Below are 26,552 nucleotides of genomic sequence, written 5' to 3' on the forward strand. Positions count from 1 at the left end.
GAGTGCAATTCTGTAAAATACAGCTGTTATCCTAGTTCCACACAGAAACGGCATTGATACCAGAGGGTACTTTATAACTAGTTTTGTCCTTATTTTAAATTAATCAGGGTAGTCTTAATATCGCTACTTCTGCCTATAGTGATATCTGTGGAGACCAGGGGACAAATCTCAGCACTTCTCTGTCTACATGACTCAACATTGCACAAAGTTTCTCAATACCTTTATGACCTTTGACTTGAAGCCTGTTTACATTTGTAGTTTGAAGTTTCCTCTCAGAAGAGCAAGGTATTATATGTGTTAGCAATCTGAAATAAATCAGTCGTTATCTTTGGACATAGGAAACAGTTCATCTTTCAGGTTTGTGATATTTCATCAGGAAGATGGCCACAGACTTGAAATGTTAAATCACAGGCATGCTGAGTGTGTCCAGCATTTTCTGTTCTAATTACTGAAGTTTCCTCTAATGGATCAATGTGTCAAATATTGATAAACCTATTAAAAAGCAAAACGTCAAATTCCAATTCTCATTTTCTGCATAGTTGGTTGACCTTCACTGAGCTAGCATGTTGGACAGTACAAATGGCTTGGATTAGATTAGATTAGATTTAGATTCCCTACGGTGTGGAAACAGGCCCTTTGGCCCAACAAGTCCACACCGTCCCTTGAAGCATCCCACCCAGACCCATCCCCCTATAACCCACAGACCCCTGAACACTACGGGCCATTTAGCATGGCCAATCCACATCTTTGGACTGTGGGAGGAAACTGGAGCACCCGGAGGAAACCCACGCAGACACGAGGAGAATAGAACATAGAACAGTACAGCGCAGAACAGGCCCTGCAGCCCACGATGTTGTGCTGACCATTGATCCTCATGTATGCACCCTCAAATTTCTGTGACCATATGCATGTCCAGCAGTCTCTTAAATGTCCCCAATGACCTTGCTTCCACAACTACTGCTGGCAACGCATTCCATGCTTTCACAACTCTCTGTGTAAAGAACCCGCCTCTGACATCCCCTCTATACTTTCCTCCAACCAGCTTAAAACTATCACCCCTCGTGTTAGCCATTTCTGCCCTGGGAAATAGCCTCTGGCTATCAACTCTATCTATGCCTCTCATTATCTTGTATATCTCAATTAGGTCCCCTCTCCTCCTCCTTGTCTCCAATGAGAAAAGTCCGAGCTCAGTCAACCTCTCTTCATAAGATAAGCCCTCCAGTCCAGGCAGCATCCTGGTAAACCTCTTCTGAACCCTCTCCAAAGCATCCACATCTTTCCTATAATAGGGCGACCAGAACTGGACGCAGTATTCCAAGTGCGGTCTAACCAAAGTTTTATAGAGCTGCAACAAGATCTCACGACCCTTAAACTCAATCCCCCTGCTAATGAAATCCAAAACACCATATGCTTTCTTAATAACCCTGTCCACTTGGGTGGCCATTTTAAGGGATCTATGTATCTGCACACCAAGATCCCTCTGTTCCTCCACACTGCCAAGAATCCTATCCTTAATCGTGTACTCAGCTTTCAAATTCGACCTTCCAAAATGCATCACCTTGCATTTATCCAGGTTGAACTCCATCTGCCACCTCTCAGCCCATCTCTGCATCCTGTCAATGTCCTGCTGCAGCCTACAACAGCCCTCTATACTGTCAACGACACCTCCAACCTTTGTGTCGTCTGCAAACTTGCTGACCCATCCTTCAATTCCCTCATCCAACTCATTAATAAAAATTACAAACAGTAGAGGCCCAAGGACAGAGCCCTGTGGAACACCACTCACCACTGACTTCCAGGCAGAATATTTTCCTTCTACTACCACTCGCTGTCTTCTGTTGGCCAGCCAATTCTGTAATCAGACAGCTAAGTTCCCCTGTATCCCATTCTTCCTGACCTTCTGAATGAGCCTACCATGGGGAACCTTATCAAATGCCTTGCTGAAGTCCATATACACCACATCCACAGCTCGACCCTCGTCAACTTTTCTAGTCACATCCTCAAAGAACTCGATAAGGTTTGTGAGGTATGACCTGCCCCTCACAAAGCCGTGTTGACTGCATTTAATCAAGCCATGCTCTTCCAGATGGTCATAAATCCTATCCCTCAGAATCCTTTCTAACACCTTGCAGCGACAGACATGAGACTTACTGGTCTGTAATTGCCGGGGATTTCCCTATTTCCTTTCTTGAAGAGAGGAATTACATTTGCCTCTCTCCAGTCCTCAGGAACGACTCCAGTGGAGAGCGAGGATGCAAACATCTTCGCAAGTGGAGAAGCAATTGCATTTCTCGTTTCCCAAAGCAGCCGAGGACAAATCTGGTCCGAGCCTGGCGACTTGTCAATCTTAATGTTTGACAAAATTTTCAGCACATCAACTTCCTCTATCTCTATCCATTCTAGCATGCACACCTACTCTTCAAAGGTTTCATTCATTCCAAAGTTCGTTTCTTTCGTAAAGACAGAAGCAAAAAACTCATTTAGGGCTTCCCCTACCTCGTCAGACTCCACACACAAGTTCCTTATGCTATCCCTGATCGGCCCTACTCTTTCATTGACCATTCTCTTATTCCTCACATAAGTGTAAAATGCCTTTGTGTTCTCCCTAGTCCGTTCTGCCAAGCCTTTCTCGTGCCCCCTCCTGGCTCTCCTCAGACCATTTTTGAGCTCCTTCCTCGCCTGCCTGTAATCCTCTAGAGCTGAGCTTGACCCTAGCTTCCTCCTACACCTTAGGTAAGCTACCTTCTTCCTTTTGACGAGAAGCTCCACCGCTCTTGTCGTCCAGGGTTTCGTTATCTTCCCCCTTCTTGCCTGTCTCAGAGGGACATATTTATTCATCACTCGCAACAACTGTTCCTTAAACAGTCTCCACATGTCTATAGTGCCTTTACCATGGAACAATTGCTCCCAGTCCATGCTTCCTAACTCATGTCTAATCGCGTCATAGTTTCCTCTTCCCCAATTAAATATCCCATTTTGCCTAATCCTCTCCTTCTCCATAGCTATGTAGAATGTGAGGCAGTTATGGTCACTATCACCAAAATGCTCTCCCACCACAAGATCTGATACCTGCCCTGGCTCGTTTCCGAGCACCAAGTCTAGAATGGCCTCTCCCCTCGTCGGCCTGTCAACGTACTGAGTTAGGAAACCCTCCTGAACACACGTTACAAAAACAGCTCCATTCAAATCTTCTGCTCGAAGGAGGAAGTCACCCATTACAACAACCCGACTACGTCCACACTTTTCCAAAATCTGCCAACCTATGCTTTCTTCAATCTTCCTGCTGCTATTGGGAGGCCTGTAGTCAACCCCTAATGAGGTGGCTACTCCCTTGCTGTTCCTAATTTCCACCCGTACTGACTCGGTAGGCAGATCTTCCTCGACAATGCAAACTCCACACAGTTGCCCGAGGCAGGAATCGAACCCGGGTCCCTGGTGCTGTGAGGCTGCAGTGCTAACCACTGAGCCACCGTGCCACCCTAAATTGGGCATGTTGGATTGAGGAGGTGGAGTTAATTTTGATAGTCAGTTTTACTCCACTTGCTTATTTCTTATCATGTAATTTCTTTTCAAAACAAGTCGCCTCCTGGTGAGAACAAGATCTGGCTAGTTCAGTATCCTTTATCAGTTAAATACAGGCTGACGTTGTGACAACTATGCCTGGTAAAGAGCTACCTGCTGAAGCAAGAGAAAAGTATGTTATCAATGTTTCTTTTTAAATTGTCAAATTTCATTGTCTAGTGACTAGTTTGTGATACGATTGCATAGCGCTTGAAGGATTGTTGAAATTTGTAAATATTAATGCTCCTTAAATCCTAATATCCAGTTTATATTGAGATGGTTGGATGATTATGTGAATTTGCATGAGTTCTAGTCCAAAAATAGATCCTTTGCAAGGAAGAAAATGCATGCGTCACCTCTAGATGTCCAAGAGAAACAGATTCAGGGCTATTGTCACCACCTCAAATAAGGCTGACGTGAATTGAATAGTCACTTGGATCAGCTATAGGGATCAATGTAATATTCATACAATAGTAAGCTTAGCAAGAAGCAACTGACATAAAGATGCAGAAAATTCTTGACGTGAGGGAGAAATATTGCTCTCTCATTTATCCTGACCACCTTATTTGAAATATATTGAGTTCCGTGGTTATGTGAATATTAGGGATTCTTTTTTGTCACATTATTAATTTATCTCAAAGTGGTTACCTTTATGTGCAGGCCAGTTTCGACACTTAAATTGAATTCACTAGTTGCAAAATGCCTCATTATTTAGTTTGCTGTCTGACATCAACAGAGCATTTATTTTAAGATAAAATATTGCAGCTGTTGAAAATCTGAAAATAAAACAGAAAAAAGAACATAGAACAATACAGCGCAGAACAGGCCCTTCAGCCCTCAATATTGCGCCGACCTGTGAACTGATCTAAGCCCCTCCCCCTACACTATCCCATCATTATCCATATGCTTATCCAAGGACTGTTTAAATGCCCCTAATGTGGCTGAGTTAACTACATTGGCAGGCAGGGCGTTCCACGCCCTTACCACTCTCTGAGTAAAGGACCTGCCTCTGACATCTATCTTAAATCTATCACCCCTCACTTTGTAGTTATGCCCCCTTGTACCAGCTGAAGTCCTCATCCTCGGAAAAAGACTCTCACTGTCCACCCTATCTAATCCTCTGATCATCTTGTATGTCTGTATTAAATCCCCTCTTAGCCTCCTTCTCTCCAATGAGAACAGACCCAAGTCCCTCAGCCTTTCTTCATAGGGCCTGCGGTCCAGACCAGGCAACATCCTGGTAAATCTCCTCTGCACCTTTTCCAATGCTTCCTCATCCTTCCTGTAATAGGACGACCAGAACTGTACGCAATATTCCAAATGAGGCCACACTAGCGTTTTCTACACTTGCAGCATGACATCACGGCTCCGGAACTCAATCCCTCTACCAATAAAACCTAAAACACCGTAAGCCTTTGTAACAACACTATCAACCTGCGTGGCAACTTTCAGGGATCTATGTACATGGACACCAAGATCCCTCTGCACATCCACACCACCAAGAATCTTTCCGTTGACCCAGTATCCTGCCTTCCTATTATTCTTCCTAAAGTGAATCACCTCACATTTATCTGTATTAAACTCCATTTGCCACCTTTCGGCCCAATTCTGCAGTTTATCCAAATCTCCCTGCAACCTGCAACATTCTTCCACGCTGTCCACCACTCCACTGACTTTGGTGTCATCTGCAAACTTACTAACCCATCCACCAATGCCTGCATCCAAGTCATTTATAAAAATGACAAACAGCAGTGGTCCCAAAACAGATCCTTACCACTAGTAACTGGACTCCAGGCTGACTATTTTCCATCAACCACCACTCGTTGCCTTCTTACAGAAAACCAGTTTTTAATTCAAACTGCTAAATCTCCCTCAATCCCGTGCATCCATATATTCTCCAAAAGCCTACCACGTGGAACCTTATCAAAGGCTTTACTGAAGTCCATGAAGTCATATTCGACATAAAATGTTTCCAAAGATGCTGCCAGACTTGCAAAGTTTTTCCAGTGCTTTCTGTTTTTTGTTTGTTTAAGATATTGGGCAATGAAGAATGTTATCAAAACTGTCAGGGAATCTCAGTTCTCAGTCCTTATATTACATTTAAACTGGGTTCTTGGTTTGATCGCCAGCATACCATGTCTCCTATTGAATTCATCCATTGAGCCATCATAGGAAACAAACTTCCTTTTTGGAAGCATTAGTTTTGTTCTTACAATTTATCTACAAGAATTTTACTTTATTTTATCTAATAAAGTTAATGTTTTTCAAGTTTTTCCTCAAGCCAAAAAGTTAATTTCAGGAAACTTAAGCGTCATTAAACTTGTCACAAATACTAATTCAGATGTGTTTCATCTTCTATGGCTAGGTGGTGCATTCTATACATCAGAGACCATAGAGGCAGCAAGGCCACATTATTGTAATTCTTGGGCTCCTATTCTTCATGCCACAGCATTATGGCTGAATAGTACAGGTTTTATTGTAATTGACCCAGATGAAGGCTCCTCCCGTCTGTCCAGACCTGTAACTCCAACAATGGGTCATGAATCCACTTTGGCAAATGTAGTGAAATCTCCAGAAGATGTCAACACGGACAGATTCCATCTCATTTTAGGTTAGTTATTCATTTAGTCAAATAATATATTCGTCTGTAGGTGGGATTATAGAATATGTTTTAATATATATAAAGATATTATAGTTCGAAGGAAACCTATAGACACTAAATTTGAACAGAATTTTTTTTATCACAGTATTGTTTGCTGAAGTTTACTTAGCAGAAATACATCTTGAAGTAAATGTTAATATATTGATTAGTTAGAAGGCTAGCTAAAACAAACAAAGCACCTCACATGATCTATTCTTATATTTTTCTTGTACAAGTTGTACAATCAAATATCCAATAATACAAGTGTGAAAAATAGCAGAAGTCTAGAACTTGATGCATAGATTTACACATTTGGTATATCTGCAACAGCAGCAATAATAACCTCAATTTACAAAGCTAGGAAAACGTCTCAGTTTGTTTTCTGCGGTTGAAATAAAAGAGGAATTGAGGGAAGTTTTATCAGAAGTAGACCTTGAAAGGAGGCTGGAGGGATTAGAGGAAAATGAAGAGACACACGTTTTGAACCAATGTTTTATTTCTTGTTTCGCGGGCTTTTCTGGCTATATGAGCATTTATTGGCCATCCAAAGGAATCTGGTGATGGGCCTCTGTCTTGAAACACTGCAGTTCCAGTGGTGTGGGAAGGGAGGTCCAAGAGTAGGAACAGTAGAAATGTTGTTACTCCATTTCATGACATCTAGGGCCATCTGGTAATACAGTTAGGAAAGATGTGTTCAGGTAATCTTGTGCACTGCGTATGTTTGTGCATTTTCTTCCCATTCATTGTAAAAATAGTGACTGATTTAGTTTCAAATGAACAAATTGGTTTCATCAATAATATTGATGCAAAAGGCTAAGTTAGGTTAATGAGCTGAGAAAAATATTATGTGCTGTTGTACTTTTTTAATTACAGGAATCAGCGTAGAGTTTCTGTGTTCACCACGACCAGATGTACCAATGGAAAGCATCGTAGCCTGTTTAAATGCTCTGCAGTCACTTCTAGATGTTGTTTGGCCACGTTGTAAAGTAGGAAGCGATCAGGTACTATATGGAAATAAATTCCATCAAGTCTTGGTTTACTTCTGCATTACTCCTTTTTTTTCCCAAAGAGAATGAGGTACTTTATTGAGTTTATTCACCATTTTTCATTTAGTTTAAATAAACATGCTTTCATCACCCTTTAGTGATGGTGAGAAGATCCTGGGTTCACGTCCTGCAGTAAACTTACTGAATTTGTACTTCTAGAATTCACTTCATCATCCCAGTTTAGAAAGGGGAATTAGTACTTTGTACTCTCAATTGTAATTCATGTATTCCTATTGAAAATACAAAAACATGAATATCTGAGAGATTGATTTTAACTCCATAATATATCCACTAAATAAACAAGCCACTATCCTGTTTTTCCCAAGCTTACAAGTGAAAGTTTGGGCAACGTACTGGAGGGTTAATACAATCACATTGGGGAAATCTTGAGGCAGGAGTGAAAATTAATAGTGTGTCAAGTTGGAACCCTTCTTCAGAAATCTCAGATTCTCAAGCATTGGCAGTTCCTACTATCTCAGTGAAAATTAATAGTTTGCCGGTGCTTTCAGTTTTGAATGAATTTTTTAAAAAGTGACCAACGGGTATGCTGTGTGAAATACCACTGAGTGAAAATGAAAACCTGCTTTTAAGTGACTCATGTTTCATTGGATTGTCCAAACAAATAGGAAAAATTTGCTTTTTCTCACTGAACTCAAGAAAACTATTCTGCGTTCTAGGATTGAGTTATCACCCCACTGCAACGCCTTTCTGAAGAAAGGTCCCAATCCGAAACATCAGCTTTCCTGCTGTTCTGATGCTGCCTGGCCTGTTGTATTCCTCCAGCTCCACACGGTGTTATCTCAGAGTCCAGCATAAGCAGTTCTTACTATTCTGCATTCTATCCTCTTCTGATTCACTTGGGCTATAATGGCTTTAATCAGATTTCATGAATGCTTTTTTACTGGTTTCAAAATTTCATTGGATGTTTTCCGTCTTGCATATTTACACAATAACAACTTAAATACATTTAAATTATGAGATAACAAGATGTAGAGCTGGATGAATACAGCAGACCAAGCAGCATCTCAGGAGCACAAAAGCTGACGTTTCGGGCCTAGACCCTTCATCAGAGAGGGGGATGGGGTGAGGGTTCTGGAATAAATAGGGAGAGAGGGGGAGGCGGACCGAGGATGGGGGGGAAAAAAAAGATAGGTGGAGAGGAGCGTATAGGTGGGGAGGTAGGGAGAGGATAGGTCATATCCCCTCCCTCCCTCCCCACCTATACTCTCCTCTCCACCTATCTTCTTTTCTCTCCATCTTCGGTCCGCCTCCCCCTCTCTCCCTATTTATTCCAGAACCCTCACCCCATCCCCCTCTCTGATGAAGGGTCTAGGCCCGAAACGTCAGCTTTTGTGCTCCTGAGATCCTGCTTGGCCTGCTGTGTTCATCCAGCTTCACACTTTATTATCTTGGATTCTCCAGCATCTGCAGTTCCCATTATCTCAGACCAGGCAGCAAGGCTGACATTTCAGGCCTAGACCCTCCTTCAGAAATTTAAATTATGTTTTGTCACCCTTTCATTTCTTGGTATTCCTGTTTTACAGCAGACAAGTTGCAAAGCAATCTAGTTTAGTCTTTGAGCCAGAATAAGTTAAAACTGACAGATAATACATTGGTTCCAGACCTGATTTTGATCTTTTCTCCTCTGTCTTTTTCTTTTTTTCTCAACTCAGTGCCATCCTGCTCCAGTACCTGACCCACATGATTGTCTTTGTGCATGAGAATTCCCAATATATGTTGATCCATGCAGCTATCATGGCTGAACTCAATTATTTTTTGCTATTATCCACAAATTCATTGAGAGCAAAAGTAACTGGATAGTGATCAAGAATGAGAACCATGAAGGAGTTATCTGTCTCAATTTTTTGAAGCGACAGTCGACTAATCTGCATGCACATTTACAGATTCACTAAGTTAGATCTGAGAGCTCTCAAAACTGGCTAAGTTGCACTCCTGATGATCCAGATATAACAGTGTGGAGCTGGTGGAGCACAGCAGGCCAGAGGAGCGGGAAAGTTGACATTTCTGAAGAAGGGTCCCAACCCAAAATGGGGGAGGGGGAAGGGAGCTCTGAAATGAATAGAGAGGAGGGGTGGGACTGGGGACGGTAGGTGGGATAGTGATAGGTGAGTGCAGGTAGGCAGTGGTGGGGATTGGTCAGTGAGAGCAGAAGATGGGTAGGAGAGAAGTTGGACACGTTGTGTCAGGTCAAGGAGGCGGGAATGAGAAGGAGGATTGATCAAGGGATGAGGCTAGGGGTGGGGAAATTTTGAAACCGGTAAAGTCCACATTGAGACCATTGGATTGTAGGCTCCCAAGGTGGAATACTACTCCGAATGATGCAGTTACTTAGAGTTTGGGGCATAAAAGTTGTATTTTACACTGCTCCAACTTTTCATGTATTAAAACCTCTTCAGTTTATATTCCCCATAGCAGTTAAATCAGGGCTCATTCTGATATGTCATTCTTTTGACCTAGAGTAGGCACAACTGTTTTCCTGTTTCTTGTTGAAATTTATGATTATCTGGAATCATTAAGCACAGCAGAATGTGTTTCTGATTTGTATTTCATATTTTGACTGACTCAAGTTCGTTTTCATCATGATACAGTTGAATTGATTATCTGATACACTACGAAATCTTACAGACTACAAAAATACTGGATTCAACAATTTGACTAGTGCTTAACTGATTGACCCAAACTAGGAGAGTACTGGTTTCATTTGATTTGATTTTATTTGCTCATTGAGGCTGCAGAGTTTACAGGCTTCTCGATAACTTTTAAATTAGAATATGGCTTCTCAGATGTGTTCCTGATTGCAGTGCACATTCGCCAGCATCTACTCACCATTGGATTGGGATAAGCTGTGATCCTTGCCTTCTCTTTCTCTCTCCCGCCGCTGCATGCACTCCAGCGTCTACATGCCATTCCCAAATCGTTGTGCGCTGTCAACACTCCTGGTTTCAACTTGCTCTTGAATAACTCTTCCAGGAAAATTGCAAAGAGATTCTGCTTTCTGTGAAAAGGCAATCTAATTTGTATCACTGCCTCTAAGAATGGAAGTATGTTGTGAGAAAACAGGGAAGAAAATGGTGTGGCCAATTCATGCAAAATCAGGCAGAAAAAAGGACCTATATAACTGATGTCTACCTAGCGACCAATCTGAAAAAAACAATTGTAAGATTAATTGCGTACTGAGGCCCTAGTGATTTTTTTCTTTCCTAGCACGAAAATTATTCAATTCTTTCAAAATGAAGACTTATTGACATCCAATAATAATACTGACATAATAGTAACAGTAAGGAAGTTGAGAAAAGATTTTAAACCCGGGGATGATGCAATTCTCAAACTCACTGCCTGAAAGGCTGTTAAATTGCAAACATTTAGAGCAGTGAGCTGAATACCCTCTCTGCTGCAAACATCTTGGCCTATACATAGTACTTCAATCTATTCAGTTGTCTGGGGAATATAAGTCCTGGTTCACTAATGGTCCTGGCTTCATATTGCTTTTACTATGTATTCTGAAGTTTAAAGCTTCTTGGTTGATTGCCTTGCCGAGCTGGTTTGTTGTTTTTGCAGACATTTCGTTAACCATGCTTGGTAATGTCCTCAGTGCAGCCTCCAATGAAGCGTCAGTGTGTTTTCTCGCCTGGTTTTTAAAACTTTGGGGCCCATTGAGATGGATCGCCTCACCTCTGGTTTTCCTTCGTAGTGGAATGTACATGGGGTTGAGTTCAATGTGTTGAAACACAACAAAACAACGAACCAGCTCAGCGGGCCAACCAACTTCAACACCTGCAACCCAAGCTACAGATCTGCTCTAAAGACTTTTAAAAACTTCTTTTAGTTTTTTTTACACATGCTTACATTTTTTTAAACTGACATTGGTATGAATTCCATTTCTCTTTTTTGCAGGAGCTTGGGGTGGAATTGCTCAATGTTCTGCATCGATTAATACTGACACGTGAGTCCCCATTGATTCAACTGGCTGTAATTGATGTTGTCGAAAGAATTATACGTGCAGCTCAGGAACATGTGAAAGAAAAACGGAGAAGTGCAGAAGGCGAGTACTGGTAGAATTCATTAATTGGCAAGTTTGTAAACTTAACAAATCCCTTGCACTAAAACTGTTAAGTGTTCAATACCTTGGAAACATTTCTATTTGGGCATTAGAAACTGATAGTTGAATATTGCATCGTGCAAAAATTGAACTGCATGTCTGTGCCCTTTATTTTGCACATGATTTATTGATTTGACTGGATGTTTGAGGTGATGAATGGGACTCAAGTCTTGTTACATAGCAAGAGGGGTAAAATTTTGTGGAAACAGCATTATGGTACTTTCAGTTCATAGACTTAATTGAAATTTAAGTTTCGCTTTCATCCACTATCATAGAAAATGGCACAATTCAAGCAGCAGTTTCATACCAATTAAATACAGAAGAACTTGAGATCACTAGAGCACTTTCCAGTGAGCTGTTTCAAAGGAATATGGCTTCCTGTTCTCTTTTCCACCCCCTTTCCCTTTTTGGTTGCCATGAGAATACTTATTAATTAATTGAGTACTTGTTGGTAGAGAAGGTCATGAAAACTTTTGTGTGAACTTAGATCAAGTAATGTGTCTGCCTAAGTGGCAACTTGTACAGTTAATTTTCCATAGATGCATTGTCATAGTGCCAATCAGTCTTAAATGTTACCTTCTCATTATGATGTCAGCCTTCCATGTTGCAGAACGATGAGCTATGCCATGAAAGTCAACTGTCTTGAACATTGCCAGGTGTAGCTACGGAGCCCCACTCTGGCATAGAAAACTCAGTCACATTCCAGGGTGGAAAGCTGAAATTCACCAGCGTTACTATTTCTGAGCCCAAATAATCAAACTTGAAAATACTTACAGTACATGTCCATTCCCAGATAGCCATCAAATACAAATGCAGAGGACTGAAATTCTGATTTTTGAGGCAGTGTTGCAGATTTAACCAGTTCAGCGTTCTTCATACTGAAGTAATGAGTAGTTTTTCTCCATCAGTCAGTAATCTGTTATTTTTCCGTAAGTTGCTTTAAAATGTTAATCAGTAGAGTAATTTATGAGACCACTGAGCCTGCAGTGAATCTCTCTGAAGTTTGTCGGCATGCATGCTTCATTTTTGTTTTTCTTTTATGAACCACCATAAACCAATGTCCCATGACAAATCCATGAACGTGTGCTTAGCGGATCAGACACTGGCATATTCCGTAACATCGAATGACTTAGCTGATTTTCACACGCGGCCCCACAACTAATCTAGACGTCCATAGTTGCAGCCTGACAAAGGGGTTTCAACTTAGTAAGCATTGCTATATTGAAAAAAAATGCATATTGTTCTTAATGTCAGGTCCAAATTCATATCTGCCACTGTACATGATTGAATAACCCTGCTTAAAAGTAACTTTGAAATAATTTGTTACAACTTGTTTAAGAGAAACAAATTGCCATTTGGCGTTGTACAATAGGATTTGTCCTCATGGTCACTATCTCCCATCTACCCAAGACACACAGATGTGATTTCCCATTTTGCCTTATCTTATCGATGACTGTGCAACATGCAGGCATATATATCATTTATAGTGTCTGTAGTTCATTGTCATCATGTTCAGCAAACTTGGCATAAATCATGAATTGAGCCTTGAACATCTTGGTCTGAACATGTACTGTAGCAGCTCTTGTGATTCTGTGAATGCCTGAAATTATCTATCAAGCTGTCAGATTTTATGTCAAAATTGCAACAAAATGTGTGTCAATGTTAATTTCATGTACAAGTATCACTTTTTGTTTAGTTGACGATGGTGCTGCTGAGAAGGAAACCCTACCAGAATTTGGAGAGGGCAGTGACACTGGTGGACTGGTACCAGGAAAATCCCTTGTCTTTGCAACACTAGAGTTGTCTCTCTCTATCCTTGTTCGTCAACTTCCACAACTAAACCCTAAACTTGTGGGTGTTCATATGAGCAACAGAAAGCCTCAACCATTATCCAAGGATGGTGTTAAATTAGTAGCAGCTGCTGTAGGAATTCTGTCTGAACTCATTTCAGTGTGCTCCCCGACAGGTATGTTGTGCACACTTTTAAGCTGATTTTGTTTTCAAAATGTTGATTTTTAAAAATCTATATTTACTATATAAATGTCTATATTTGGCATCCTTTTCTAATTTACATTTGTTGCCACAAGCAAAGTTCACTTGGATTTTGCTTACAGAAACAGAAAATTATGGAAATATGCGGGCCTGGAAGCACCTGTGGGGGGATAAAAGTTATTATTCCAGGACTGTGATCTTTTTGCCAGAACTGGATTTGAAAAATTGCAGACCTGAAATGGTAACTGAGTTTTTCTCTTATGAAGATGCAGCCTGACCTGCTAAGCATTTCTAACATTTTCTGTTTTTGTTTCAGACTTCGAGCATTGCAACTGCATTTTGCTTTTGACTTTGCTAATCATACAAATGGTGGAAATTCTGAAGACTGAAGTGAATTTAGCTCTTGAATCTGTTTTTGAAGCATTTGAAAACATTTTAGAAACATTTTGGTCAAAAATGTTTGGTCAGAATCATGGAATTCCCTCCCGAATGACATTGTGGGTCAACTCACAGCAGGTGGACTGCAATGGTTCAAGAAGGCAGTTCACCACCACCTTCTCTAGGGGGACAAGGGATGGGTAATAAATGGTTGCCACCTGGCAACATCCCACAAATGCATTAAAAAAAAGATATTTCAATCATAACATTTTCTTGTTCATGTAGGTATATCTTTGAGCTGACTGCTACATTTGCATGAATAACTTGACACCATGGTTGACCATATATATTTGACTGAAATAGGAGAATTAATTTCTGTTGCACTCTGTGCCAATAATACGCACAAAGAAGCAGCTTAGATTTGTGTGCCTTCTGGAGGGGAAGGAAATAATACACTTATTCCAAGTATATTCAACAGATTGAGTTTTGGGCTTGAATGGGCACCAGTTTGCTTTCAATCCCTTGTGTCTGTGTCCTGACTGAAATATTTTAATTTCATTCTAGATCTTTGTTTTTGTTTTTAATTTTGAATAAGGAAAGAAGATTCCAAGGAGCCTAAACAGTACCACTTCTTTTTCTTAGTGTAAAACAATGCAGTAGCAATCAATAGCATTTTTCAGTTAAAATGTTCAGTTTGAATATTTGTGATTTCAAAAACATGATGTCCCTGTCTGCATTTTGGGAAGACAAGTTATTTAATCCATACAAACGTTGCAATTTAGAATACAAACTTGTCAATCAAGTTCAGTGCAGCAATAAACAAAGGAATTCCAACTGGTGCTTTTACAGTAGCTTTTCTCGCTCAAATAGTAAGTTCCATATCTGCCTGGGGATCAGGTGGGGAACTGCAGTGAGCCCCAACTTGCACAGTGTTCATGTCTAAAATCATCTAAGACAAATGCTTTTGATTATCAGCCAGCTCTGATGAGAATTCATAGAAAACATAAGGCTCAACTGTGACATTGCTGACTAGCCTGCCAGCACTTACTGCCTTTGGGCAGGTATCTAAAATTTATCAGCATCCATGAAGGTGGCAGGGCAAATTGATTGAGTGGTTAAAAGGCATATGAGATTCTGGGATTTGTAAGTAGTAGTATAGAGTACAAAATACACGGATGTGAATTCTTGATTATGAAGCAAGTGTAAGATTAAGAGAGACTGCTGAAAAGATTTATGAGAATGGTTCTGAGGTTGATAGGAGGAATGTGGGCCTGCCCTCCTTATGGAAGATTGGATACAGGTGTTTAAGTTGTGGAATTCAGTAACACAGAAAGTGGGTGAGGCCAAAGCATGGCATGATTTCAAGAAGGAATTGGGTATTGGATTTGGGGCTAAAGGATCAAAGATATGGCCGGGGGGGTGGGGGGGTGGTAAGTCGGGGAGAAGCAGGAACATATTTTTGAGTTCGGTAATCAGCATGACCACAATGAATTGCATGGCAGGTTCAAAGGGCTGAATGGCCTACTCCTGTTCCTATTTCCTATGTCTGTTGTAAGTGGTGTAGACTTAGTAGATAGGACAAAGGTGTTCCTTTGGTGCAAGATTGAGAACCAGAGGACATTGTAGGTGAATGACAGAAGAACCAAAGGTAGTATGAGGAAAAGCTTTTTATACAAGTAGTTAGGTTGTAGAGTACATTGCCTGAGAATGTTGTGCAAGCAAATTTAATCAGGGCTTTCAAATCAAAACAGGACACGCACTTGAAGCGAGAAAATTTGTTAAGCCACAGAGAAATAATCAATGTGTGGGTTGCTGTTGCAGGAACCTACCATGTGTCATTTAATAAGGTTGTCATGTTTTGGAGCTGTCTTTAATTTCATATAAAATAGAGGAATGAAGGTGTCATGTGACCTATTCTGAATTCTGATAGCTAGCCCCCATGGTTTGGTTGTTAAAGATTGATGGGAATGTTTTTAACTGGGAAGAAATAAGGTGGCACAGTGGCTCAGGACTGCTGCCTCACAGCGCCAGGGACTCTGGTTCAATTCCACCCTTGGGCGACTGTATATGTGGAGATTGCACATTCTCCCTGTGTCTGCATGGGTTTGCTCCAGTTTCCTCCCACAATCCAAAGATGTGTAGGCTAAGTGGATTGGCCTTGTTAAATTGCTCACAACGTCCAGGGATGTATAGATTAGGTGGGTTATAGCTGGATGGATCTGGGTGGAATTCTGAGGGTTGATGTGGACTTGTTGGGCCAAAGGACCTTTTTCCACATTGTATAGAAAGAAAAGTACTATTCATTCCTATAAACAATAGTCACAGCATCTGTACTAATGGTGAATTAGCTCATATCTCCAAGTGCCAGGACAATGTAAAGATGTCATATTTTGTGAATGGTTTTACTTGAAACTATTTAAATTCCAAACTTAATTTTAACTTGAAAACTCAATAAAATTAAGTTAGGAATTTAAAGATTAGCTAATTAGCATTTTCTGCCTGTGTACAAGATCTATGTGATCCACATTGCCAAATAACGAATTTTGAAAGTACATAGGACGTCATTGTATTATTGACATTTAGAATGCTTTCTTAAAATACTGTTGAGCCTCATATTCAGGATCAGTCTGCAAGGATTCAAGAAAATGTAGCAGCAGAGTAATAGAGGAATCTTGTATCTATGATTTGTTCCTCATGAATGTCGGTGATAACTCATGCTCAGATTGCAGAAATTGGTCTTCTGATAATTTAAATGAAACAAGAAGGTTTGTCAAGCATTAGCAAAAAGAAGTAATCTCCAATTTATCCCTTAATATGAAAGCCAGGTCGAGGATTGGAAGCTATCAAATTGAATAAAAGAGAAGGAAGAAAGCCCTTCAAATCTAAGATATAGTGCTGTTGTACCATTTCCTCAGTGTTCTTCTCCCCTCCATCTACAACACTAGAGTTATAAGAAGGGGAGTTGAGTGATATGTTAGCAGTTTATTGTTTACCTGTAGTTACAATCTATTTATTTGTAATAAATTGTAGTTCTTATTAAGTACAGAAATCTAGTCCATGTTTTCTGTTAACATGATGAGTTAGGTAAACTGATCACTTTGGATACTTGGGATTTTTGTTAAAACCTTTTGTGATGACTCTGGGAGAGCGGGACTTGATTTCCACCGTGCTTGCCAGTGAGCCACAATACATAATAAGAGTATTGCTTAATATGGACCCAGTTAAGTCAGTGAGGACAGGGATGATGCGTAAATAGGTGTGGATACAAATGAAGTCATGGACAGCAGAAATTTGGATGATCTCAAGATTGTAATCAGTCACGATCATATTGAATGGAGGAGCAGGCTCAAGAGACTACATAGCACATTCCTTTTTTAAAATTAAATCTCATATTCTTACTGTAAGCTTTTGGGGCATGGAATATGAGAAGCTGGCCAGCAATGTTCAGAATAGTCAAATCTAGACATCCTTCACTGTTTCTGGATCAAGATCCAGGAATCCTCTTCTGAATGGTATTGTGGGTCAACCTACACCAAGTGGACTTCATTGGTTTAGAAAGGCAGCACACCACAATCTTCTCAAGGACAAACAAGAATGGACAATAATCCTGACTTAGCCAATGTCACCTATATCCCATGAATGACTAAAAATAATCAATGGTGTAAATAAGTGTTTCAATAGCATAGGAACTGAGGCAAAGATGGAGTTAGGAGGTGTGTAGGTGGAAATGGATGTTATCAATGATGGCACAGAAATATAATCGGTTTGGGATGACTCGACTTGGGGAGCTTCAAGGAAGAGTGAAGAATATGGTGACCAGAAAATAAGTTTATATTTGAGGCAGAAGTCAGTGTTGTAAGCCAAAGTCAGTATTGGCAATATTACCTGGAGGAATGGAAAGAGACTGTTGTTTCAAAATTTTTATTTGCTGTATTTTTCTCCTGTTTGTCTTAGTATGGGCTAATGTATTTGTGGAACCACACTGTGAATTTGTTTATCTGAATATTGCTATTTTGGAACTGATGTAAATGAAGGATCCGAATCTCCCATCGGTTGAAGATATTGCCAAGCAACAAACATAGAGGAGTAGCTGCATGTCACTGCAAACTCAGAAGTTAATTGCTTTGCCTCTTATCTTCTTTATCTGTCTTTATTCCTAATTTCCCATTGCAGTCTCTTGAGCTGATCAATTGCCAAATTTAAGTTAAATTTGCCTAATATTTTGATGCTATGTGGTTTAAGCAGCAAAATATCAGGTAGCAATTGTAACTTATTTATTCACAGCTATATGATGAATGATATTAAAAACGTACAAGCTGCTTAAGTAGCAGTCTGACTTTTGAAAACTAATTTCAGCCCCTGAAGTACAATTTCAGTGAAGTACAATTTCAGTAAACTGCCAATTTGTTTACATTCTCTGTTAAATTTAGCAAATATAATGTACATAGTTATGGTGTACTTCAGCTATTGCAGTCAAGGTTGAATTCCTTTCTAAATTATTTAAACAATTATGTACAGGTTTCTTTTTGATTTTCTCATTTGTAAACAAAACTGATTTGAAAACTGCAACCTAAAGTCCTCAGATAACAAAGTGTGTAGCTGGATGAACACAGCAGGCCAAGCAGCATCTCAGGAGCACAAAAGCTGACATTTCGGGCCTAGACCTTTCATCAGAGAGGGCAGCTTCTTGATGAAATTGAAAACATGTAAAACACTCTGCTATTCAATAAAACTGATTCATTAGACAATACATTTTTTATAGTGCGTGTCAAACATTGCTGCGTGTTAATTTTCTGCAATACCAGCCTGTGTAGCTGTAAACATGTGATCTGCGAACATGAACGCCTCCTCATGTATCAAAGTTTTTGTTTCTTGTTTCTTTAATCATTCTGAATTGATGGACAGCTAATTAGTTTCATAATGTTACCAGTTCACTAAAGAATGAATGCAGGTTATGATGATGATCAAGCATGCAGCCAGAGCCAGAACATTGTTAAAAACCTGGGGCAAGATCCCACCATTTGTTCTTTCAGCCAAAGATGGGGATAACTAAGAACTCTGAAGAAATGGTCCTCAAAAATATACAAGCAGTCCTTTTAAAGACTTAGTACAGACCTAATTTTCAGTTCATTAGACATGCTCCAATTGTTTTGTTTTGATACAGGCAGCATTTCTATCCTTCCCACCATCCTTTATCTTATCACGGGAGTCATTAAAGAAACTGCAGTCAAGATGCTTGATGGTTGTACATCTTTAACAGTTGGCGCAGCACTGCAGGCATTAAAGGCTGTTGTTTCCTCTCCAATGGCTCTAGCAGAAAAGAGTCATGCTGCGTGGACAAGGCTTCTCCGCAGTGCACTTGCAACAATTTTAGAATTTTGGAATCCAGGTAACAAACTTTTGTTTTGTTCAACGCTGAACAATAAACAATATATTTTCTTATAAGAGTATTTCAGTTTTTTAAGGGAAAAAGTTTCTCACCACCATCAGCAACAAGAAGTTGCATGTATATAATGTCCTTTAATATATAAAAAGTCTCAATGTTTTATAGGAATGCAAGATCTTGTATTTATTTGGCAACCAAAACTCTGTTAAATATACTAAGATGCTGCACAAGAATGCTACCAAACAAAACTTGATACAGAGCCACTTCAGGGAGGGGTGGCCTAAAGTTTGTGAGGAAGTTCAATTTAAAGGAGGCAAGAGAGATTGAGAGAGGTAGAAGTTTAGTAAGTTAATCTTTAGTCCACAGTATTTGATCAGTTGTAGAACAATAAATATGAAGGATGCTCAGGAGGTCCGAGTTAGGTAAGCTCATTTATATTGGAGGGTTGTGCAACTGAATCACAAAGGAAGATTAATTCAAAAGACATTCAACAGAATAAAAACAGAAGGACTTCTTTAGGGAGTTTGTGAAATGTTTTGGATTCCTAGCCCAGGTCTCCAATTTTTTTTTAAGAAAATGTCAAACATTCTGTTCCCGAGATTCATACTTGTATCTTAATTTCTGTGTTGAAAATTAACTTAGTCAGGCTTGCTTCGTTTCCACCTACTAGATATTCCCATCTGTAACTTGCTTTCCATTTGGTGTTTTTGCCTGGTACCTGCTGTTTGCACCTCTGACAAGTGCACCAAATTTTCATAAAAGAACAACTAAATTGTTTACATGTTGTAGAAATCTCTGTTTTTACAAAAGCATTGTTAAAAATAATATAGATGGAAGATAGACATCAGGACCATGCCAAGGTCCTCATATAGCTGCCTTTGTGAGAATTTCCCAGCAAGTTAACACAGTATCTGGATCCTCCAAAAAAAAAGTTATAGCGAGATACTGTGGTTGGTTCTCAGAGTGTTAACTGAAAAGTTCGCAGTATTACAACTTCCTCCAATTGCTGGACAACTGTATAAGACACCTGACTATTTGACTTGGCTCCATCACTTCCACTACCCGCACCCATGATTGCACATAGACATTCCCTGAAGCTGGAGCCAACCAACATCAATTCTAAACTCCACTTCCCCAACCTGGACAGGACTTGAATCTCCACACCCTCTTTCCCCTTCCAGATCTGAATTCCATCCTATGGACCCGACTCTCCAATCCCAATGGTTCCAACCCAACTCTCTAACACCCACCTGCCAACTTTGGACAAGACCCCAATTCACTTAACTGCTCAACACTTTGCAACCCAACCTGTTTTTGTACCCTATCTACCTTGCCATCCAGCCACCTTACCACCATATGCTTCCAAGCCAGCACCTGAAACTTGTTTCCCTGCCTCTTTAACTCATCACTACCACCACCCCTCCCAAAAAAAAATTCTTTTACCCTCTTAGTTAACTTACATTTATTCACTAACACACTGAAAATCTGTCTAAATGTCTCATAGCTGTTCAGTGTTTGTGAATGATTAGATTTACCGAATATGCAATTACTGTTGATGGTGAGGGGGCAGCATGACTTGGCTTTCCCTCAGCTGCCCCACACAATGGTAATTTAGATGGGCTAACGGTCCGCTGTACACTTCTGAGGCCTCCTGCATTAGAGGAAACATGCAAGAAACAGGCACAGCATTTTTTTTTTTAAAAAGTGGTTATAACAGCAGTAATCCGGAAGGAGATGAGCAGATTCAGTCCAAAGTTGCTGCATTGTTGTGACTTGTAGATTCCTTTGCCTTTTGATGATGAGCTAGATCTTTGAATTCTTTGTGCAATGGGTATGGAATAGAGCTAGAACAAAGGAATTGCATCCTGTCTGCTTTCAGGCCAGACCTTCACTTGGTCCATGTCAACCCAGAGTTGGAAGGTGTGAAAATTCTTAAGTGCACAATCCACTTGTTAATCTCTGAATCACTGCTGTGTCTATTGAATTTCTATGTAGCAGAATATTTTTTGTTTTTTTTTTGTTGCTGTTTACAGTCGAACAATGTTTGCTTCAGTATGAACCAAAAATTGTCAAACTTTGCAGTCACCAAAAGTCGTAAGAGCCATAGAGCTGTATAGCATGGAAACAGACCCTCTGGTCCAACTTGGCTATGCTAACCAGATATCCTAAATTAATCTAATCCCATTTGCAAGCATTTGGCTCATCCCTCTAAACCCTTCCTATTCATATACCCATCCAGATGCCTTTTAAATGTTGTAATTGTACCAGCCTCTACCACTTCCTCTGGCAGCTCATGCCATACACACACCACCCTCTGTGTAAAAAAAGTTGCCCCTTGTGTTCCTTGTTAAATCTTTCCCTTCTCACCTTAAACCTATTCCCTCCAGTTTTGAACTCTGCCACCCTAGGGAAAAAAAACTTGGTTTTTCACCCTATCTGTGCCCCTCATTATTTTATAAACTTCTGTAAGGTCACCTGTTCTCATCTTGTACACAGTAACGTTTTGATGGTACATAGGGAAAGGTCTAAATTGTGCCAAAGATTACAAGTCTTTCGTCTCCAAAACCAGCCCTTGAACTTCAGTATAAATTAGAGGGAACTAAAATGCTTTGGTTGTGGCCCATTGTCTAAATTTTGCACGTTTTATTGTTTTTGTAGAGATCACTCCATCAGAACTGGATGAAATGAGCATGCTAACTGCCATTAGTATTTTCTTGATGTCAGCAAGTCCAGAAGTCACCTGTGTACAGTGCCTTGAGAAAAAATGTATCAACAGGTTTAAAATAGTTCTTAGTTCTAAAAATCCAATAGTAAGTATTCTGTAAGGTTTACTTAAATTTATTTAAATTTAATGGAGATGAGAGATATTATGTTTACAGTTATTTCATCTACTTTGATTTATAGTTGAAATCAAATGAATATTATCAAAAATCCTTTTTTTTAATAAACTGTGCTGTTGTTGATCTACTTAGACCCAAAATTTGATCCTAACTGGTGTGGAATTAACTTAACAATTGCTATGTTCATGATGATAATAAGAGGCCATTCCCTTGTAGAATTCATTCTTGATGGACGTTTTCCATTTTCCTCATCTCACTACTCATCTGCATCTGAATAACTACAGAATCTTAATTTATATTCAACTCTTCAAAATGCCAAAGTGGTCCAGGGGCTACGATGCTAAAATGACCTTGAGTAAATAGAAATCAGCCCGAATTATAATGCAGTTACCGTTGAAGAACAATGTGCATGTAGATATTGGGGGAAGATAACACTCACCTTGATTGTAATTCCCCTCTTATTTCAGATGCATTACTGTCCAGGTTGATGTTAAAGAGTTATTGAGACATTTCTGGATCAATACCCAGTCAAAGTGAATCTTTTCAGCAGAAGAGGGAAGAACATTTTTGTACAAATTTTAAATGGAGCATGTTTTTGAATTTAGCTAATTAATTTTTGGGCTCGCTCATAAATTGACATGGAAAATCAAATGCTTATTGTCAAAAAACTTCATGAAATGTAACAAGCACAGCAGTGCAGTGGCTTATTTGTTAATACACCACATGATGCAGCATTTAAGCAAACAGATGAGGAAGAGTAAAAGTTTTGTTTCTGATCTGGTGAATTAACTGGTGATGAACTAAATGGTGATGAAGTCAGAGACTTTATTCTTAAGAACGCTCCACCAAATGACTGTTCTGTAAAATACACTTGCAAACATCAGACAGAATCAGGTTTGACTTTGATATCCCTGAAGATCGCATTGCGTACTCTCAGATTACTAAATCTCTCCTTGGTTTTCGGTAAAGTAACATAGGACTAATAATGCTGTGACCCAAGCCTGAGTCAATAACCTAAGGAGAATGGAAACCAAGAATAAAATTAAGACATCAGCAGAGGCTTTTCCTGATGAGCCTTAAAAAACAACAACGTCTGTCTGTTTTTCATATGGTGAAAGACACTTCAAAACAAGAATTCATCCGAATAAGGCTAACATTTCAACGTATAATACATTATAATAGCGTATGTTAAGTCCTATTTCAAATTTTGCCAAAATCTGATTCAGTTTTTCAGTACTTAGGCTTTTAGTCTTCTTTCATCTTAGGTGCTCGTGCAGTGCTACAAATTGCTGCAGTCAATATTTCAGCATCCTAATCGGGCAATATCTACCCCTTACATTCACTCGCTGACTATTTTAATTGTACAAAGATTGCGTGACGTGGAGAAAGAGATGCCAAGCACATGTGCAGAATTGCAGGCTGTGCAAGCAGGATTGAAGACTTTGGAGACTTTGATCACCTTAGCTGATGAACAAAACCGTGAGTGTGACAATGCAGTTCACTTTAGATTTGAATTACATTCAATTTATAGCTCAGGGACCTTAATAATTTAACTCAATTTTTAATTCTGTCATTATCCTTGTTTCCTTTTCCACTACTGTACGGATGAATGCTCAAGTCCTGTGCTTGAATCCTCCTATTGTTATGTCCTGGAAAGCATGAGATACTACCTACATAATGAATTATCATGTTGTTTTTCCCATTGAATAGTTGTCTGAGAATGGAAAGAAAAGAAAGATAGCACAACTTTCTTCAAAAGAGTCATTCTCCTCTCCCCATCTCCCACAAATGTTTCTGAAGATGGTGAATTATGCTTTTATGCAGTCTGTCGGCCCCTCAGACAGCTTTGAAGCCCAAATCCTGTTTTATCCCAATCTCTTTTGGATGAACAAAAGCAAAATTGCTGGAGAAGCTCAGCAGGTCTGGCAGCATCTGTGAAGAAAAAAACAGAGGTAACATTTCGGGTCTGATGACCCTTCGTCAGAACTGGATCAGAACTGAAACTCCAGCAATTTTGTTTTTGATCCTGATTTACAGCATCCACAGTTCTTTTGGTTTTTTAATTTAGTCTTTTGGATCAAAATGCTTTAACATCCTTGCATACTTCTCTAAATTGTTTAGAGATTCTGATTTATTTTCTCCTTGGCCAGAATGCTGACTGTCAAGCTGCATCAGCAGTTCAGCTGTTTTTCAAGAAGGAATTGTAATTGCTTTATTTGAAATTGAATGTATATTGAATTCAGAACACAATGAAATATTCACGAGTGACACTTTCAGCTCTTAAGTTAGTTGCCATGTTCACTAAATTGCAAACTTTTTAACCCCGCACCCTTTTGGTGCTCATGCTTTCGTTCATTTTCTGTACAGTAATTCAACTTGACCATTGCTGAATATATTTGTACAGATTCAGTTCTAGTGTAAATGTGTTTAAATTGTTTGTTCACATTTTGCAGGAGTCCATTTGGTAGTTTTGTTTCTGCCAATCCTGATATCTTGTCTTTTGGATGAAAATACTTTAACATCCGCATCAAATCCTGCCAAGAGTTTACATGAGTTTGCCCTTCAAAACCTGATGCACATAGGCCCTCGGTATCCATCCATTTTTCAAAAACTAATGGGTACTTCTCCAGCTATGAAAGCCAGGCTTGAAGGTGCTGTTAAAGGTAACCAGGAGAGCATCAAAGCAAAGACAACAGCTGGACAGTCCAAGTGTTCTGGAAAATCTTCTCCGAGCATTCAACTCAAGACCAATTTTTCAAATTTCTAAGAGCTGTGAACCACTTTACGAACTGCAAGTAGCATTAAGCTGACCAGACTAGACCAAGCAAAGAAATATGAATGGAAGAAATTTTATCACTTAATTTAACCTGGCATGTGGCTAATCTTGTTTGACTTGATAACAGAGGGCTAAAATTTAGAGCAATGTGTGGATGTATTAACCTTTAACTTGGTGAACATCCCAAATTTAGTGTTCTAAATCCATGTTTACAATTTTAAACATTTATTTCACCATTTTCACTTTAATTGCTAATTCACTAAACTGAGGTCTTAAAAGTGTGTATACTCTTGTTATTACAATAGCTTAGGGATTTGGAATGGCTTGTTAACAATGACTTGATCTCCAAGGAAAAAAAGGTAATTTTATGCAGACATCTTTTTCATTAAGAAGATGGCAGTACTCTTGCCAGAATTTGTGAAAACCTAATGCAGCAGTATTGGTTAGTATGATCCACAACATACCAATTTATAACCAGCAGTAGCTAACTTCGTAAATGGACTCTGAAGATAATTGCACTACAATGCTATTATTTTTTTAAGTGAACAAAGTTACCACTACTAAATCTGTTTTTAAAAATGTACTCTGGACTCTGTTGAAACTTTAAAAACATAAATTTGTAACCATTAATTGTTTACTAAATATGGCTATTGATGCCACCCAGTTGTGTTTTTGTCAGTAATAATGACAATGCACACTTCTGTGTATAGTATTCTTAATCTGTAGTAATCTATACAGAAGGTCTAATTCCAAAAGTTATTCTCAGAGTAAAGCCTGCTGCCACTGACTAGTTTGTGTCCTTTGGCTTAACTAAAGCTCTGAAGTATTGTACTAATAAATGGCTTAAATGCCATGTACATAACACAATTGTAAATTCTACAGAATAACCACATGTGCATTATTGTTGCATTTTGCTTTTGTAACTTTACTGAAATAAAGCTAATTTAATTTTATCTGCTTTATTGTTCCTAATTTTCCCTTCCTATTAAGTTGTTCTTGTCCCATCAAATGACTCCACAGGTTCCAACCAAAAAGAGGCAACAAATTTAATATTTTGTTATCCTTTTGTTTTTGTCTTGGCCACCTTTTTCTTTTCCTCTGCTGTAGGTGCTGATGTGTGGCATACAATTCCATAGGTACTATCAAGCATTCCACATGAGGGAACTAAATAATAAATTTTGACAGACTGTTTTTATTCTAAGGCGAGTCAGTAGAAAATAGATTTATATTGTTTCACTTTCAGGCACTTTAGTGCCATGACTACATCCCTAACCCAGGAACAATGATAATCATTCATACTCCAAAGTTTGTTCTAGCTTTGTTGGAAAATGGTACAGTCCAGAGATCAAGCCTGTGACTTTCCTGGTTTGTTCTATCACGTGCTGTGTTTGAGAACTAACCAGGAAGCCATTTTGGCAACCTACATGTAGTCGCGGGAACCTTTCTCACCAGATTTGTTTCTGGTTTTGCTTTGTATCCCTACTTCTAAGGAATATACTTTGTCCATGTAGAGCATGCATCCACAGCTAGAAGTGGGAACATGCCCCAATTTCCAGAATTGTGCATCATCAGTTCTTTCACAATTTTAAAACTCTTGCCTAGGCTAGATTTTGCACTTATTTGGAACCTGACTTGTCTGGTACCAACAGCTGGGTACCCTCATAACAACTGGGGTCAAGTGCTCACAATAAGCTCTTATTCAAAGAGCTTCATTCACTCAAAGACCTGGGTAGAGACTGGCACAGGGGAGGTAGTCCTGAAACTTGTATTGCAATAGCTGAGTGCGGTACAGAATGGACTAGGCCTTGGAGT

At 39.4% G+C, this 26,552-nt stretch overlaps 1 protein-coding gene across 7 annotated transcripts in view; it reads left to right on the forward strand.

The window, feature by feature from the left end:
• Positions 1 to 25,693, forward strand: part of heatr5a (HEAT repeat containing 5a) — a 117,471-nt gene extending 91,778 nt beyond the window's left edge. For 6 of the 7 annotated variants that reach the window (XM_059649201.1, XM_059649200.1, XM_059649205.1 and 3 more), the window contains 8 exons: positions 5,927 to 6,172; positions 7,076 to 7,203; positions 11,164 to 11,311; positions 13,065 to 13,334; positions 18,903 to 19,127; positions 21,783 to 21,934; positions 23,230 to 23,443; positions 24,418 to 25,693. In XM_059649201.1, coding sequence (XP_059505184.1) covers positions 5,927 to 6,172; positions 7,076 to 7,203; positions 11,164 to 11,311; positions 13,065 to 13,334; positions 18,903 to 19,127; positions 21,783 to 21,934; positions 23,230 to 23,443; positions 24,418 to 24,731 — 1,697 coding nt within the window. In that variant the 3' untranslated portion in view covers positions 24,732 to 25,693. Of the gene's footprint in view, positions 1 to 5,926; positions 6,173 to 7,075; positions 7,204 to 11,163; positions 11,312 to 13,064; positions 13,335 to 13,676; positions 15,138 to 18,902; positions 19,128 to 21,782; positions 21,935 to 23,229; positions 23,444 to 24,417 lie in introns of those variants that run through there. The other variant, XM_059649206.1, reaches the window with a different exon arrangement.
• Positions 25,694 to 26,552: the final 859 nt, after the last annotated feature.

This window comes from Stegostoma tigrinum, chromosome 10 (genome assembly GCF_030684315.1).
Source record: "Stegostoma tigrinum isolate sSteTig4 chromosome 10, sSteTig4.hap1, whole genome shotgun sequence".
Taxonomy (NCBI): Eukaryota; Metazoa; Chordata; class Chondrichthyes; order Orectolobiformes; family Stegostomatidae; genus Stegostoma; species Stegostoma tigrinum.